Raw genomic sequence first — 16,716 nt, forward strand, 5'->3', positions numbered from 1 at the left:
TGCAACTGGACTAACATGTCACAGCTCGATGTGCTAAGCCTTGGCAGGCCACAGTTGGCTGGGATTCGGAGAATGGCTTGTACTGGAGCGGTGGTGCATCTCTTGCGGCACAGCGGTGGCTTTAGAGAACATAAAGAGTTAACAACATGCTGAAGTTTTCACATTCTGTTTGGTGGGGTGGTTGAATCACATTCTATACCTGTGTGGTCACCAGATTAATTAGATTTGGACTGAGATGTACATTCTGGGGAAAACATATGCCACACTTCTAAGGAAGTGGTCATCATGGAGGGTGGCAACGTGAACTCCATTGGTTGCGGTACTGCCCCCCTTGCCAGTCCAGAATCTGGAATAAATATGGGAGAGCTGCACAGCATTTCATATCCCTGCTTGTAGACATCAGAAAATGGACCTCCCTGCCGAACCCTTGGTGTGCACAAAGAAGGACTGCACTCACAAGGAATGCACCTTCTGCACACTCAAGGCTTCACAAAACAGGACTTTGCCTGGCTTCCAAGATTAAGGAGTGGACTCCTTGATCAGTAATGGGGAGAAAAGTGCTGGAAGAAGTCACCTACATCATCGCCAACAAGGGCAAGCACAGCTGACTAGCTTCACTTAGATTTTACTGAATTTGACCAGGTGCATTGTGGGAATTGTAGTCCAAAATTTCCAAGAGGCAAATCAGAGCTTCTGGCCTGGTTTTGTGGACCCTTGAAGACCCACTATAGACCTTCCAGAAGAAGTTCTGGAAGTTTGGGAACTTTTGAACAACTTTTGGGAAAAAGTTCCATAAGACCATCGACCTCAGAGCTGGTGTTGTTGAACTGCAACTTGGTCTGCCTTGCAGGTTTGCCCTGCAGAAAGCTCTAGAGCTCTCGGACATCGACGATGAAGACAAAAACTTTCAGGACTCACCAAGGCATTGCACTGCAGCAGGCTGCAATAGTTGAACCGAAAGATGAATTTGCCAAAGACAACTGCTCAACATCTAGAGAAAAAGCTCCAAAAAAGTGACTAAGTCAGAAGGTAAAATTTTGACTGGGCCCTACCACTCATTGTAGCTGACCCACGCTCCATCGCTGTCGGATTGAAACTTTAACGTTGTCCCGGTCCAGCATGACCAGATAGCCGCAGTTGGCAGTTTTCACTTTTAGGCACTAAAAAGCAAATTTTTTATTTAAACTTCAATAATTCATATCGCTGGTTCTCTACACTGGATTTTTGTTGTTTTGGTGTAATTGTAAAGATAACAATGTTCTCTGTTGTTTATAAATTGTTGTTGGATTGTTATTGCCTGTTGTGTCTTACTTACTGTTTTGGTGGTTTTAAATGCTTGACACACCTGTCTCCAAAATTAAGCCAGACTGCTCATCAGCCAAGCTACCAAGGATTGAGCAAGGATTAAACTTGACTGTACCTTATTTGTGATTGTGGTGTTATTATTAGCTGTAGGTACCTACCTGCACTTACTAATAAACCACCTTCCAACAGGTGCCATCTATATATTGCCTGGGCTGATGTGTCCTTGATCTGCTTCTCCTTCCATGAGGAAACCAGTAACTCACTGGGCAACTATCACATGATGTTTGCAGATTGCAGATTTTGAAGACCAAAGTTATTTCATATAAGCAGGCCTATCTGAAGCATTGGTGGGGCCCATGTCCCAAACTTTATGTGGAGGTCCTCTCTGATCTTTGGGCAGCACACGACCCTCATTCAAAACAGAATCATTTGGAAGGTGCTATTGGTGGTTATTGTTACCTACGTCATTGTGAATATATCACAATATAAAGGCCTGCTTTTGTAATATATAACTATATGTTGCAGCTTGATTCCTGAATAGTGATGGACCTGTGGCAAACTACCCCAGCTGCCCACTCCCAATGACAGTCCTGCTTATAAAGAAATAGTATCCGGATATCTTAAGCGGGTTTTGCCATATGATGTCCTCTTCAAAGTGAAAACTTTGTTTGGCCTTGCTGATGAACACCTGCTCAGTTTTGTGCTTTTCAGACCCAGGTCTAATGCGCGTGTCCCAGCTGTGTTTCACAGGTGTGCTCTGGGGGCTCCTGAATGCCATCACTATAACAACTTCTGGGGAGTGCGGTCGGAGGTATTTGTTGGGATATTGAGGTAAATGTTGAGCAAAGCTTCCAATAGAGGAAATCCTGAGATAGTTTAGTATGGCAGTTGTTTGTAGTTGGCAGGAGCTTGTTTTTATGGAGACATGATGGGGAGTGACAGTTTTTAAGCGTACATGGTCAGCTGCAGCCACTGAAACAAGAAACAGAGAGAGGTTACTTACAGGCACATGTTAGAAACAATACTGTGATTATGATATGCTGTGTCGACAACTTACATAATGATTTACAAACTCCTTTTGGTACATAGTAGAAACCAACCTGCGGTTACACAACTAGGGGTAGGTAGTTTAGCAAATTTCCCAATTTTTGGCTTTTGCAAAATGTTCTGGTTTGACTTTGCCTCATACAAAGTTTGTGAGAGCATTAATAAAGAATTTTCCGCACACTGCGATGTAATTTTATTCTAATAGAACCCAGTCAAGATGGAAAATCTATGCAGACATTTTTCACTGTAAGGTTACCTTTTAGAAGATAGATTTTTGAAAAAGTGCATAAAGTGGAAAAGCGAGAATACTTTGCAACATATGAAGGTTTTACATAGATTTTGAAAAGGTACGGTATTGATGGCACCATACTAATCCTATGCATACAAATTCTGCTAGAAAACCAGACATTTGAGGTGATCAGATTAGGAATGTCTGTAGAATAGAGTATGCCATATAAATGAGCAGCCCTCCACCTAAAACTTGGGACCTACCCAGGGTTCCTAGATTTTACATATATATATATATTTTTTACGCACACATATATATGGGAGTTGCTCAGAATGTAATAGTTCCCGGCAATTTTTGATATCATTTATGCTGCATTCTAAGCCTGAAAGGGCAGTGTTAAGATATACATTTATAGATTTATATACATTATGCAGTGGCATTCACCCACTGTGTAGTTATAGTTAGGTCTGCATTTCCATAGGAAGATCGTTTTTTGTATTGCTAATAATTTTGGTGCCCTTTGACGAATCGTGACAAAACTTTAAAAAAGGAATTGCTTATCCATCTATTCTTCTAGGAAAGTTTCAAGGCGATCAGTCAAACTTGACAGGAAGCTAGATCTTGGTCCCGAAAGCATGCTTTTACTGATATGGTATAAATCTGTTTAGTAGTTTTTGAGAAATTAAGGATCAAAACTATTTGTATATTTGAAAGGTTGGGTTTGAGGGCACTTGTGGGAGTCACTAGAACTCATTTTCTAAAAATAATGCACTCTGATGTGCCTACAGGGCTTTTTCCCTTGGGCCTCCTCTCTTCCACACGAGTAAGCTCATGTGGGACCAAGTGCCCTGATTGGTTCTCTACAACATCAGAAAAAATGTTGCAAGCAGCCAATACACTCTGGGACTTACAGGTAGATTCATCAAGCATTTTTGCGAGCGCAAACGGTGCGAATCGCAAAATTCGGCCGTTTGCGCCTGCAAAAATGGCATTTGAGATTCATCAATGGTTCATGAACTCGCAATTTGAAAAATCGCAAATAATTGCGATTTCTCAAATTGCAATCGCATTTAAGGAATCTCAATTAGAGATTGCTTAAATGCTATTCATGAACCTTTTAAAAATAGCGAAATCGCAATATTGGGCCGCTATTTACCGCGAAGTGTAACTTCGTGGTAAAAAGCGAAAACTCAGAAAAATGCACTTTAGTGCATTTTTCTAAGTTGGATGTTACACACACACATGTCCTTTGGACATGTGTGTGCGCAACATTACTCTACATTTACATTTCAGGGGTGCTACAGGGTGTCCTTTGGACACCCCTGGCACCCTTGAAATCACATCCTTGGCCCATAGGAATGAATGGGGAGTCAATCCTTATTTGCGGTTAGCAATTAGCGAATCGCAAATAAGGAAGATGTAGAAATCGCTATAAATTTTGCGATTTGTACATGCATCCCGTTTTGCGAGTCTTTAATAGCGATTCTTTAATAATCGCTATTAAGGACTCGCAAAACGGGACTTTGATGAATCTGGGTGCTAGTCCCTTGTCCTGAAATTATGACAAAAAACCTCAAGATAAGGGGCCAGGGTACAGATACCCTACCCCTCCAGCCCTTGAGGGGGGCAGGCAAGGGATCCCAAAGCCCCTCTGGGGCCAAAATATGTTTTTCTTTTTTCTTTAAACTGTGATCCTGCTGGAGTTCCGCTGGACTCCCGAGGGATCACAACATTAAAACAAAATAAATAAATAGGAAAAAGTCACCCAGTTTTTATAAAATAGTAATTTCAGCCCCATGATGGGCAAGGGCCAAGCTGTCTTTATTTTACAATATCTGGGGAGGGAGGTGTAAGTGAGGGCCCCCCTCCCTAAGCCACTCCAGGCCCCATGTAGCCCATCCACTGGGGCAAACTAGACATCAAATAAGAGGTAGGTATGTCCCTCCCTCCCTAAGCCCTATTGAGTCTTGTGGACCCCATTCCCCCGAGCCAAAAATAAAATTATTTATCGGGGTGGGGGCATGCGGACCCCTCCTCGAGCTACTAATGGGCTCTGGGGACCCCATCACCCGGGAAAAAACATAAAAAATAGGAGAGCAGGGTATGTGGACCTCAGGCCCGGTTCTAGCGGGTGGGCCGGGTGGGCCAGGCCAGGCCCACCCAAACATGAGCCTGGCCCACCCAAACAGATGCCTTGGCCCTCGCAGTGAGGGCTTGAGGGCAGGCACCATGTGGCGATGAAGGGGTGAAAAAATAAACAAAGCCTTCTTAACATTTAAATGGTCTTTTAAAGACCTGTGAAGTACTTTGTGCGACTGCGATAATCTCAAAGGCTGTCTGTCTGTGTGTGCGCCTGGGCTGAGACAGCTTCCTTTGAGATTATCGCAGCCGCACCCGAGTACTTCAGAGGTCTTTAGAAGACGATTTACATGTTAAGAAGGCTTTGTTTATTTTTTCGCCCCTTCATCTCCACATGGCAAAGGCGACAAATCCTTTCTTTGACAACGATACTCTTTGCCTACTGTTCTGCTGTTTGGATATTTCTTTTTCTATGCAGCTCAGGAAAAATAAGTTTGTTTATTCCTATTCGCCTTTCCTGACCACTGCAGCTGCTTTTCCCATGAGGCTGACACAAAGTTTGATTAAAGGAGTAGTAGGTGAGAGAATGTGTTACTATTTCTTTTCTTTTTTTAAAAATCTGCACAGGCCCAGCAGGACACATACTTTGTGTGCGCCTCATTTAAACAGTTTTTATCATTATTATGGCTGGTGCAGGACAACAATAAGACAATACAAAATGCCCAGATAACGCTGGTGACTAATGATCCTGCTGGAGAGCAATCATGTGTCTGTTAGTAGTTTTTAAATGCAGATTAACTGTTTTGTATGTGGATAGCTCTGTGGGTTACTGCCTTTGTCACAGAGAGCCTTGTGTTACTTGCAGTTCAGAAGGTACAATCCTAACATAGGACAGTGACCAATGAAGTATCACCAAAGAGCTGCATACAAACATGAATGGTATAGTTAGAGCCAGGGTTAGATTGAGTTTGAAAATCGGCCCGGGCACGCAACAAAAAAAAATCAGCCCATATTTGCATAATCACTCCTCAAATCACTGCTTTGGCATAATCTTATAAAAACAACTTTAGGAGGAGGTAAAGAAAATGCACGCGTTAGTTTACAGTGGTGAAACAAGTTAGGCCACTTCTAGTCAGGCCCCCTGCCACCACTCAGTATGTGCACACATTAATGGGCCGGCCAGCGAGACAAAGGGAGTGACACCTCTTGCTAAACGGAGGAAATGAGCGCCCATCTGCCTCTAGAAAGGCCACTCAGACACCTACTGGGCCGCTGGCTGTATTCGAACAATAGAGACAGCGCCCAAATGGCCCCCCAGACTGCTAAAAAAAGAGGCCCACAGCAGCACTCGGACACCAGCCCCTCGGGCATTGCCCGAATGCCCGCGTTACCAATCCGACGCTGGTTAGAGCTTCGCTTTATTTGTGTTTTGATATATACTTAGAATTTCCTCAGCCTTTTTTATTCTAATGTTGCTAACATGAGCATGTTTGGGCAGATATACAGTTTTATCAGTAAAGCTGACCCCCATGGAACACTCTTTACATCCTAAGGTTGTGTTTCCCAGACCAAAATCCTCTTAAAATACACGGCCCACCAGTATGGATGACGTGATTCATACAATTTGTAATCCTCATTGGTTTATGTGACATTCCCTGTAGACTGATTTACATACTTATATGATTCATTGTCTCTGTATAATGTGTGCGTGATGTAAAGTACTGTGACACCCTACACTGATATGAGTAACGCTGTACAACAAATTAAATGGTATTGAGAGAGGGGCTATGTAAAGATGAGGGGTGCTGTTGAAGGGTGACAGTGAGGGAATCCAAGGAGGAAGTCAATAGGGGGAGGGGCTATGGAGCGATGAGGGGCACTGTTGGAGGGTGACAGTGAGGGAATCCGAGGAAGAGATCATGGGGTGGAGGGGGAGCTAGGGAGAGATGAGGGCACTGGTGGAGGGTGGTAGTGAGGGAGTCTGAGGAGGAGGTCAAAGGGTGGGGGTGGAGCTACGGAGAGTTGAGGGGCACTGGTGGATGGCAGCCACGGCCGGTGGTAGGTGTAACTGCAGGGTGGTGACGTAGGGAGGGGGAGGGGCAGGGTGGGGGGTTGTAATGTATGGATTACGGACTTTAACAGGTAAGTAAACATATAAATTAATAAAACGAATTTCGTTGTGTGCACTGCATCACCAAATGCGATGCAGTGCAAGCAACGAAATTCGTTTTATTTATTTATGTTTACTTACCTGTTAAAGTCCGTAATCCATACATTACAACCCCCCACCCTGCCCCTCCCCTCCCTACGTCACCACCCTGCAGTTACACCTACCTCCGGCCGTGGCTGGTGGAGGGTGGCAGTGAGGGAATCCGAGGAGGAGGTCAATGGGGGGCTACAGGGAGATGAGGGGCACTGGTGGAGGGTGGCACTGAGGGAGTCTGAGGGGGAGGTGTAGGATGTTCCCTACCTTGCTCCTGCAGCCAATTAGGGTTACACTTGGTCCTTGCAACTCGACCCCTCATAATCTCAAATGGTGACATTTTTAAAGCATCATGAATGTTAGTTCTGTAAGACCACACAGCCTTGAAAACTGATGTTATCCAATCTTCTCCATTTTGATTTGCAATCTGAATGGCATTCTTCAGAACTCGATTAAATCTTTCACAAAGTCCGTTACCACTGGGGTTATAAAGAGAGGTAGTTTTATGAACAATACCAACTCTATCAAAATATGACTGAGTTAATTTAGAAGTAAATTGGACCCCATTATCACTAATGATCTGGTTGGGAAGACCCTCTTCTATAAAAACCTTATCAATAAAATCTAAAACTGATGAGGAATCAACCTTATCAACTATGGTAATACTAGGCCATCTTGAGAAAACATCTATCACAGAAATTATAAATTTGTGATTTACCCCAATTGGTCCCATAATGTCAATTGCAACCGTATGCCATGGACCATCCGGTATCAAAGGTTCGCACATGTCAGGTTTAAGAGTATTAAGTACCTTGTCAGAATTAGAACAAGTAACACATTCTCTAACGATTCTCTCTGTAAGAACATCAACTCCTGGCCACCAATACCATTGTTTTACATTTTGTTTGGTTTTAACAATCCCGCAATGGTCTTTGTGACACAGTTCAATAATACTATTTCTTAAAGCCAAAGGAGGAACGGCTCTGTCACCTCGAAAAATGGTATCATCACATGGAGTAAGTTCATTCCTAACTTCCCAGTATGGTCTTAAATCAGGCAAGATTTCTTTCTTTCCCGTCCACCCATCATGAATAAAAGAAATGACCATACTTAAAATTTTATCCTTCAGATATTGCTCTCTCCATAACTTTTTTTCAATGCAAAAGGGATTGTTGTCAAGAATATAAGCAACGTGAAAGGAATCCCATTCATTCACTTCACATTCTTGTAAATCAGTAGGCATGCGAGAAAGAAAATCGGCAATAACATTGCTTTTTCCTGGTAAATATTCAACCTTGATAATAAAATCCTGTAAACGCATGGACATTCTAGCTATTCTAGCTGTAGCATTGTAAAGGCCTTCAGTGGTAAGAAGTTTGGTAAGGGGTTTATGGTCAGATCTCACTACACATTCTTTTCCCCAAATAAAACTGCGAAAATGCTCAAGAGCCCAAACCACAGCTAATGTTTCTTTTTCTATGACTGAAAACTTGCTTTCTGGAATAGATAAAGCTCTAGAAGCGAATGCGATAATACGTTCTTTACCCAAATCATCAACCTGAGAAAGAACGCCGCCCAAACCTTTGTTGCTAGCATCAACAGTGATCACAGATTTGAGATCTAAATTAAAAGGGCATAAAACAGGAGCATTAATGATATCTAACTTGATACTGTTAAACTCATTTTCACAAGAAGGGGACCAATCAAATTTGACTTTATTTTTCAAAAGTTGTCTAATATTGAAAACTTTACTAGAAAAATTCTTAATAAATTTAGAATAAAATTCTACCATCCCTAAGAATGACCTTACATCATCCTTGCAGGTGGGAGGTGGAGCCTCTTTAATGGCATCCACTAATTTGGGTTTGGTTGAAACACCGTCTCCACATAAAACATGACCAAGATAAGTTACAGACCCAACTGCAAAATTGCATTTGGAGAATTCAATGGTCAAGCCTTTTTCTTCGAGGATGCCTAAAACCTCTTCTAGAACAGAATTATGTTCATCTTGGTCCTCACCGTAAACCAGAATATCATCCTGAAAAAATTTAACTTTAGGATGTTTTCCAAATAACTGATGCATAATGCGCTGAAAGATGGCTGCAGCGGACGCTAAGCCAAATGGCATACGTTTAAATTGAAAACATCCCATAGGGGTAATAAACGCAGTAAGTTGTTTACTATCAGTGTCAAGAGAAATTTGATGGTATGCAGCAGACAGGTCGATTGTGGAGAAAACTTTAGCTCCATTGACAGAAGCTAACATCTCAGAAATGTTTGGTAAGGGAAAGCAAGTTTTCAGTCATAGAAAAAGAAACATTAGCTGTGGTTTGGGCTCTTGAGCATTTTCGCAGTTTTATTTGGGGAAAAGAATGTGTAGTGAGATCTGACCATAAACCCCTTACCAAACTTCTTACCACTGAAGGCCTTTACAATGCTACAGCTAGAATAGCTAGAATGTCCATGCGTTTACAGGATTTTATTATCAAGGTTGAATATTTACCAGGAAAAAGCAATGTTATTGCCGATTTTCTTTCTCGCATGCCTACTGATTTACAAGAATGTGAAGTGAATGAATGGGATTCCTTTCACGTTGCTTATATTCTTGACAACAATCCCTTTTGCATTGAAAAAAAGTTATGGAGAGAGCAATATCTGAAGGATAAAATTTTAAGTATGGTCATTTCTTTTATTCATGATGGGTGGACGGGAAAGAAAGAAATCTTGCCTGATTTAAGACCATACTGGGAAGTTAGGAATGAACTTACTGTATGTGATGATACCATTTTTCGAGGTGACAGAGCCGTTCCTCCTTTGGCTTTAAGAAATAGTATTATTGAACTGTGTCACAAAGACCATTGCGGGATTGTTAAAACCAAACAAAATGTAAAACAATGGTATTGGTGGCCAGGAGTTGATGTTCTTACAGAGAGAATCGTTAGAGAATGTGTTACTTGTTCTAATTCTGACAAGGTACTTAATACTCTTAAACCTGACATGTGCGAACCTTTGATACCGGATGGTCCATGGCATACGGTTGCAATTGACATTATGGGACCAATTGGGGTAAATCACAAATTTATAATTTCTTTGATAGATGTTTTCTCAAGATGGCCTAGTATTACCATAGTTGATAAGGTTGATTCCTCATCAGTTTTAGATTTTATTGATAAGGTTTTTATAGAAGAGGGTCTTCCCAACCAGATCATTAGTGATAATGGGGTCCAATTTACTTCTAAATTAACATAGTCATATTTTGATAGAGTTGGTATTGTTCATAAAACTACCTCTCTTTATAACCCCAGTGGTAACGGACTTTGTGAAAGATTTAATCGAGTTCTGAAGAATGCCATTCAGATTGCAAATCAAAATGGAGAAGATTGGATAACATCAGTTTTCAAGGCTGTGTGGTCTTACAGAACTAACATTCATGATGCTTTAAAAATGTCACCATTTGAGATTATGAGGGGTCGAGTTGCAAGTAAGCATGGGCGGATTTTGCGGATCCACGATTCGCGGATTAAGCGGATCCACGGATCGTGGATCCGCAAAATCCGCGGATTTAGCGGATTTGCGGATTTGGGGGCGGGGCTTCATCGAGTGTGTGGGCGGGGCCAAACGGACGGGGCTTCCACGCGAGCGCACATGCCTCTTGTGTGTCTAAAAGGTCAGAGACCGATCAGAGCAGCATCACAGCGGATTATCGATGGTATATTTGGGAAGAAGGCACATCTGCCCAGCCTCCCAACGCTCACGATTTTTTTTGGGCTGATGAATGAGTCACTGCATTTGCGCTTCAACTAGTTCCAGCGACCAAGTGTGTGTTACTATGCAATCGCGCCGAAGTGCGCAGGGGTCCCTTGAGTGAAATGTCCATCATAGTGGGTAAATGGCGGGAAGACGGTGCACACCTCGAGTGTGTGGGCGGGGCCAAACGGACGGGGCGTCCATGCGAGCATGCCTCTTGTGTGTATAAAAGGGCAGAGACCGATCAGAGCAGCAGATTAATTTTTGGGCTGATGAATGAGTCACTGAATTTAAGCTTCAACTAGGGCACATGCTTTATTGATATCTGCAAGTGTTTCCTGTTGAGGTTTATTTTTTTGTGCCAGGACCGTCGTGCCCGAATGAACCCTGCCCTTCATATTTATTCAAGAAGAGTAAAGACACCACCGTTGAAATAATTTACGATGGCGCCGGCAAGCTGCCAGCGCCATCCTGCAATAGTTACTTAATTAGCTTCAACAGGAAGCTCCAACTGTTAAAATAAAGCAGGCGCTCGAGCCCCTGCTGTATCTTATCTATTAGAGCTTCCTGTTGAAGCTAATTAAGTAACTATTGCAGGATGGCGCTGGCAGCTTGCCGGCGCCATCGTTAATTAGGCTCGCCTGAACTTTTGACCGCAAAATCCGCTCCGATCGCGGATTGCGGATTTTCGGTAAATCCGCGAGAGTTCGCGGATTCACAGAAAATCCGCAAAATCCGCGATCGGAGCGGATTTTGCGCTCATGCTTAGTTGCAAGGACCAAGTGTAACCCTAATTGGCTGCACAAGAAATCTTGTTTAGATATATGCATGAGTAAAGTGAGATCAGATGTCCTTGATAAACATCTCGAGTATAAAAAATGTTTTGATAAGAAATGTTGTTCCAGTACTGCCAATGTAAGTGTTGGTATGTGGGTTAAAGTAAAAAAACCCTGGAGAGTTCGTAAAGGTGAATCCCAATTTTCAGAACCTTTCATGATTAAGAAAATCTTACGTAACGCAGTTCTTTTAAGTGACGGTAAAGTGTGGAACCTAAAAAGAATTGCTGTTTACAGAGGCAAAAAGAATGTAATAAAGGACTCAATTAATTTACCTGAAAATTTGCCAGTTCCTCAATCTATTCTAAGCGAGGATCATGGTGGTTTCAGTATATCTGAAGATCTTTCCAAAGATCTTCCCATTACCAATTCCAATTTTGATAATTCAGATGATAGTAATAATACTGATGTAGGAAATTTCTCTCCCAATGTTTCTAATATGTGTACCTCACTTGATGCTTTTCCATCTAAGCAAAGTTCTGATCTTACACCTGTCAATGAGGAAACATATTGTAACAGTGATGTGTCCATGAACCGGAAACGTATTTGTTCTAAACCAAAATGGTTAGAAGATTTTGTGTGTCAATAATCTTGTTTTCCTTATTTTTTAATTATCTGTTATAAAGGGGAAGATGTGTTATGTTGTCCCTTTAAGATCTTTTAGAATTATTATTGTAGATTCCACTGTATCCTAGATCCCTTCCTGGCAACAGGAGCAGTTGCTGAGGAAGAAGACCTGTGTAGGATGTTCCCTACCTTGCTCCTGTGTTTCTTTAAATAAACTACATTTTAACTACAATCCATGTGTAGTCAACTTTACAGGAGGCCATGGGGTGGGGGGAACTACGGAGAGATGAGGGGGTGCTGGGGGCAGGGCCGGCTCTAGGCTCACGGAGGCCCTGAGCAGGGAGTGTAGGTAGGGGGCCCGAGGCCGCCAAATCCCTGCCAGGGGCCGCCACGCAAATATGTATCTAAGGATATATATTGGCGTGGCGGCCCCTGGGGTTTGGCGGCCCTGTGCAGGTGCACAGCTTGCACATGCCTTAGGCCGGCCCTGCTGGGGGAGGGTGGCACTGAGGGAACATGAGGAAGAGGTCATCGGGTGGAGGGAAAACATAAATAAATGTAAAAACTACAGAGAGATGAGGGGCACTAGTGCAGGTTGGCAGTGAGTGAGGCAGAGGAAGAGGTCAAGGCTTGGGGGGTGCTATGGAGAGATGTGGAGCACTGGTCGAGGGTAGCAGTGAGGGAATCCGAGAAGGAGGTCATTGGGGGAGGGACTTGAGAGAGAAGAGGGGCACTGGTGGACAGTGGCAGTGAGGGAATCCGAGGAGGTCAATAGGGGGGGCAAGGAGGGATGTGGGGCACTGTTAGAAGGTGGTAGTTAAGGTATTTACAGAGAAAAAGGTTATTGGTGTGGCTCCAAAAAAGACTTTCGCATCAGTGCTAAAGCCGGCCCTGTCCTGGCCTTCCTGGTTTTGTTTATTTAATTAGCAGTCGGGTCATAATGGCTACTGTGGAACATACTTTAAAAGTGTGTGCTAATTATATTTACTGCTATATTCAATGTTTTAAGTTTAAAGGTGATTTTAATAATGTTTTTACCGGGAAAAATGAAAGTGGACCCCGATGGTGCCTGATATGGGGCTGGGGCCCAAGGTCAGGTGTGAGATAAGGTGCACTGGAGAGGAGTAGTGGATAATCAAGCCTTGAAGGGGACTGCGTTGCAGAGTCCGGGGTCAGGTGGAGGTTGTAATGTAGAGGGATTCTCATTGAAGGCTCGCACAGAGGGAGCCCGAAGATGTGTCACTTGCCTGATAGTCCCACCTCAGAAACCTCCTCTTCCCATCAAAGGAACTTTACATGGAAAAAACACTTTTTTAGAGTGATAATATGTAGAAAGAGATTTGGAAAAGAGTGCATTTTACTGGACCTTGTAAGACTAAGAAGAGATAAAGGAGGGCCCTGAAGCAGGCCTGCCCAGACATATATGCGACTAATCGAGCGCGCAGTGGCCCACCCAAATGCCCCCTCGGCCCACCCAAATAAAAATTCCTGGAGCCAAGCCTGGTGGCCTCCTCTTTGAGCCACTAATGGGCCCATGGGATCCCATCCCCTGGAGCTGAATATTAAAAACAATGGAGGGGGGCCTTCCTCCCCAAGCCTGAATACGCGGTTGCAACCCAATCCTGGCTCAATGACTGTGTCCCAGAACGTGTAGGTGTGGGCCCAGCAGCGGGTCACGGTTTATCGCGCAGCACATGGGCGCCATCTCAGGAATACTACACAATGTCAGGTATCAAAGTATACCAGCTTCCACTCCAGGGTGCTTTCAGTCCTCCTGCTCCCTCAGTCAAAAACACGAGTCCTGAAAGTGTTCGCTCCATTGGCAGTGGAGAGCGTAGGCACTAGAGGGACCGTCTCATTCACCAACAAAATGTCTGCCATGTTTAAATGAAACTCGAGGCTGTAGCGCGGCGATCCTAGGTAGCAAATTGCACCGCAGCAGGCTCCTCGCCCCTCCAGGGAGCAATAACGGCTCCCGCAATACGAGCAGAGGTGCACAGCATAGGGCACGTCCGCATTATGACACATTATCTCCGGGTGTCCGGCACCATTCGCCGGTTTCACCTCCCGAGCTACCCACGGTTTCCGATGCAGCTCGGTGCAATCTGCTCTCCGCCTCTCAGTCGCACATGTCCACTCTACGCAGCAGATACCAGACCCAGGCGTCCCCAGTCATGGCCTCATTTAGTTTCCTCCACATCTCAGGTCCGCCCCCCTGTTGAGATGGACTCTGTGTACGGTCGTTGTTGGCATCCGGTCCCGCCTCTCAGTGTTGCAGGCACAGTCTCAGGGGGCCGCAGTAGCAACAGGCAATAGGTGGAAACAGGTTTGGAAGCAAGGATAAATGCCTAATCATCGGGGTGAGTGACGGAGCTCGCTTGGAGCGCGTCTGCCATGTTGGCTGCCTTAGCCACTCCCCCCATTAACCTAAAGGCCCAATGACGGTGGGTGTATGTACAGGCATTGTAATGGCCTTTACGAAAGCTGGAGACTCATAAGAGCTTATCCGAATCAACTGTAAAACAGGCAGGGAAATATTATTGAATGTATAAACCATCATCTGTTCAGTGCACATCCTGTGGATATACATTCTAACCATGGCATGGGTACCTTCTAAACACTCTGATTACAATGAGATATCTTATGGGTGTACCTATTGCCATTTCTAGAAAGGCTGGATCCCAGCATTTATCCAGAATAATATCTATCACAGAAACTCTAACCAATGGTTGAGTTCATTCAAGGGCAAGGGCCTGGGCAGTCCCTTCTGTGACATGTTAATGACACAGTGGTAAGAAAAGTGGATGCAAACATCCACTACTCTCCATGGCTGCATTCTGAGGCTATACTGAGCCTGAAAATGAGGTGAAAATTCTTCATAAGTTTCCAGGGCCATCTCAGGGAAGTTCATTCTCTTGCCCAGGTGATGATATGCATTGCAAAGCTGCATTTGCTTTTAAATGTCCACATCCCAGCTTCCTCCCCTTTTACTCGTTCACTTTATGCATGTCTTTGTTAATGTACAGCATTCCACTGCCTTTTGGCTAGGTTTGTGCCTTAGAAATACCATATACATATATACAGCTGTGTTTCTGTAGAACAAATAGGGCTTGGTTAGAACACCTCCTTTCTTCCACCAGCCCTCTATCCAAGCAAAACCTTCTCAAATCCTGTTGACTGGAAGAGTCAAACCCTTATCAACTTGGGTACTAAAGCAGCATTTTGTCACATTGTCAGAGGTTCAGATTGTATAGTTGCCATGCTTCACAGATGCCAAACAGAGAAAGATCGCCATTAAGAATATATATTGAAGTGTATAAAGCCTCATGCCCCTGACGAAGGCCCGAAGTGCTTCCGGGTGGTCAAGTAAATCGCTACTCCATTTTTTGTGCATGGTTGACAGTGTCTATAGAGTGTGCTATGCAAGAATACTTCAAGTGTTGTGAGGAATGTAGGAGTGTCCCAGATGTATGGCATTAAACTCATGAATGTGTTAAAGCATATGTGAAGTAGAGAGAAAGACTGGTACAATTTCATTTGCAAAAACTTAACATATAATAATATATAATTACCTCCAACACGTTGAGCTTAATGATGCCATCTCCATCCTTATCAAAAGCGTGGAAGGCCCCTGGGTAGTGGAGAAGTATATACAAATGATCAATCAGAAACATACAGATGTTAACTATTTTGCTTCATATATTCCACTAAGCAGCGTTTGGTATGAGTAGATATTTCAACGGAGACCATATAATGTTGCTTGTCTGTACTGGTGTGCACATGCCATTGATTAAGGGGTGGATACTTTACCCAGTTAGTGTTTCAAGTCAGCCCTGGTGTGTATAGGTTTGTGCATGCACAGTGCCTACATACCCTAGTTTGGTAGCACATGCTACGTAAGGCCACTGAGTCAGAAGCATCTGCCGTGGCAGGGCTGGAAGAAATTGAAGCCTTGAAATCTTTGTTCAAAGGTTCCAGCAGAAAAACAGGTCAGATGGTGGCCATGGATGTCCTCTCTTAGGACAGAATTTTAATACAATCTGATCTGCTGAATTTCTCATACATGTATTCTGAGCTAATGACTAAAACCCTGCTATTGTCTTTATATGCACCATTGTTATGGGATACTTTGCTGGGCCGACCGCCAAACTTATAATACGGCGGTCGGACCGCCGGTGAGGCGATGACTAAACCTCCACCACCTCCCCCCGCGAGGCTGGTGGTCCATGGAGTACCAGACTCGTAATAAGGACCTATATTAAGTGTGGTCTTAGGTAGACACTGGTCTACCTAAGAAGCTCACTGACTGGATAAAACATTCTTGAGGCAATGCGAGATGCCAATACTGTCTACTTGGATACATCAAGCCAGTTCCTAAAATGTGCAGCGTGTACTCCGATGTAATGCCTATAATTCTCTCCTCATGCTCCCCACAATGTTGCTGTTGTTTAGTACCTGTGAGGAGACTAAATACCAACCGGAGTCCAACTTATTGCACCAGGGTCACTAATTAACTAATCACCACATGATGATTACGGGCAGATGTATCAACACTCTGTGCCACCGCAAAGTGGCACAAACCGTATGTAAAATATTACTTTCAAGCACAAAAATGTTGCCTTTAATTTAGCACAAGCGTTTTTTTTTTGTGCTACTTTAAGTCAAGACCGTGTCCTATAGGTGCTACTTGTGTGTTCCCACGA

The 16,716-nt window shown here is 43.7% G+C and overlaps 1 protein-coding gene across 1 annotated transcript in view; it reads right to left on the reverse strand.

Annotated features, from left to right (window-relative positions):
• Nucleotides 1-2,110: 2,110 nt before the first annotated feature.
• Nucleotides 2,111-16,716, reverse strand: part of CAPN3 (calpain 3) — a 396,758-nt gene continuing 382,152 nt past the window's right edge. Inside the window, exons 23-24 of the mRNA XM_078659629.1 lie at nucleotides 15,586-15,644; nucleotides 2,111-2,277 (exon numbers count right to left, since the gene is read on the reverse strand). Of these exons, the coding sequence (XP_078515755.1) occupies nucleotides 2,251-2,277; nucleotides 15,586-15,644 (86 nt within the window). The 3' untranslated portion in view covers nucleotides 2,111-2,250. The remainder of the gene's footprint in view (nucleotides 2,278-15,585; nucleotides 15,645-16,716) is intronic.

This window comes from Lissotriton helveticus, chromosome 9, assembly GCF_964261635.1.
Source record: "Lissotriton helveticus chromosome 9, aLisHel1.1, whole genome shotgun sequence".
Lineage (NCBI taxonomy): Eukaryota > Metazoa > Chordata > Amphibia > Caudata > Salamandridae > Lissotriton > Lissotriton helveticus.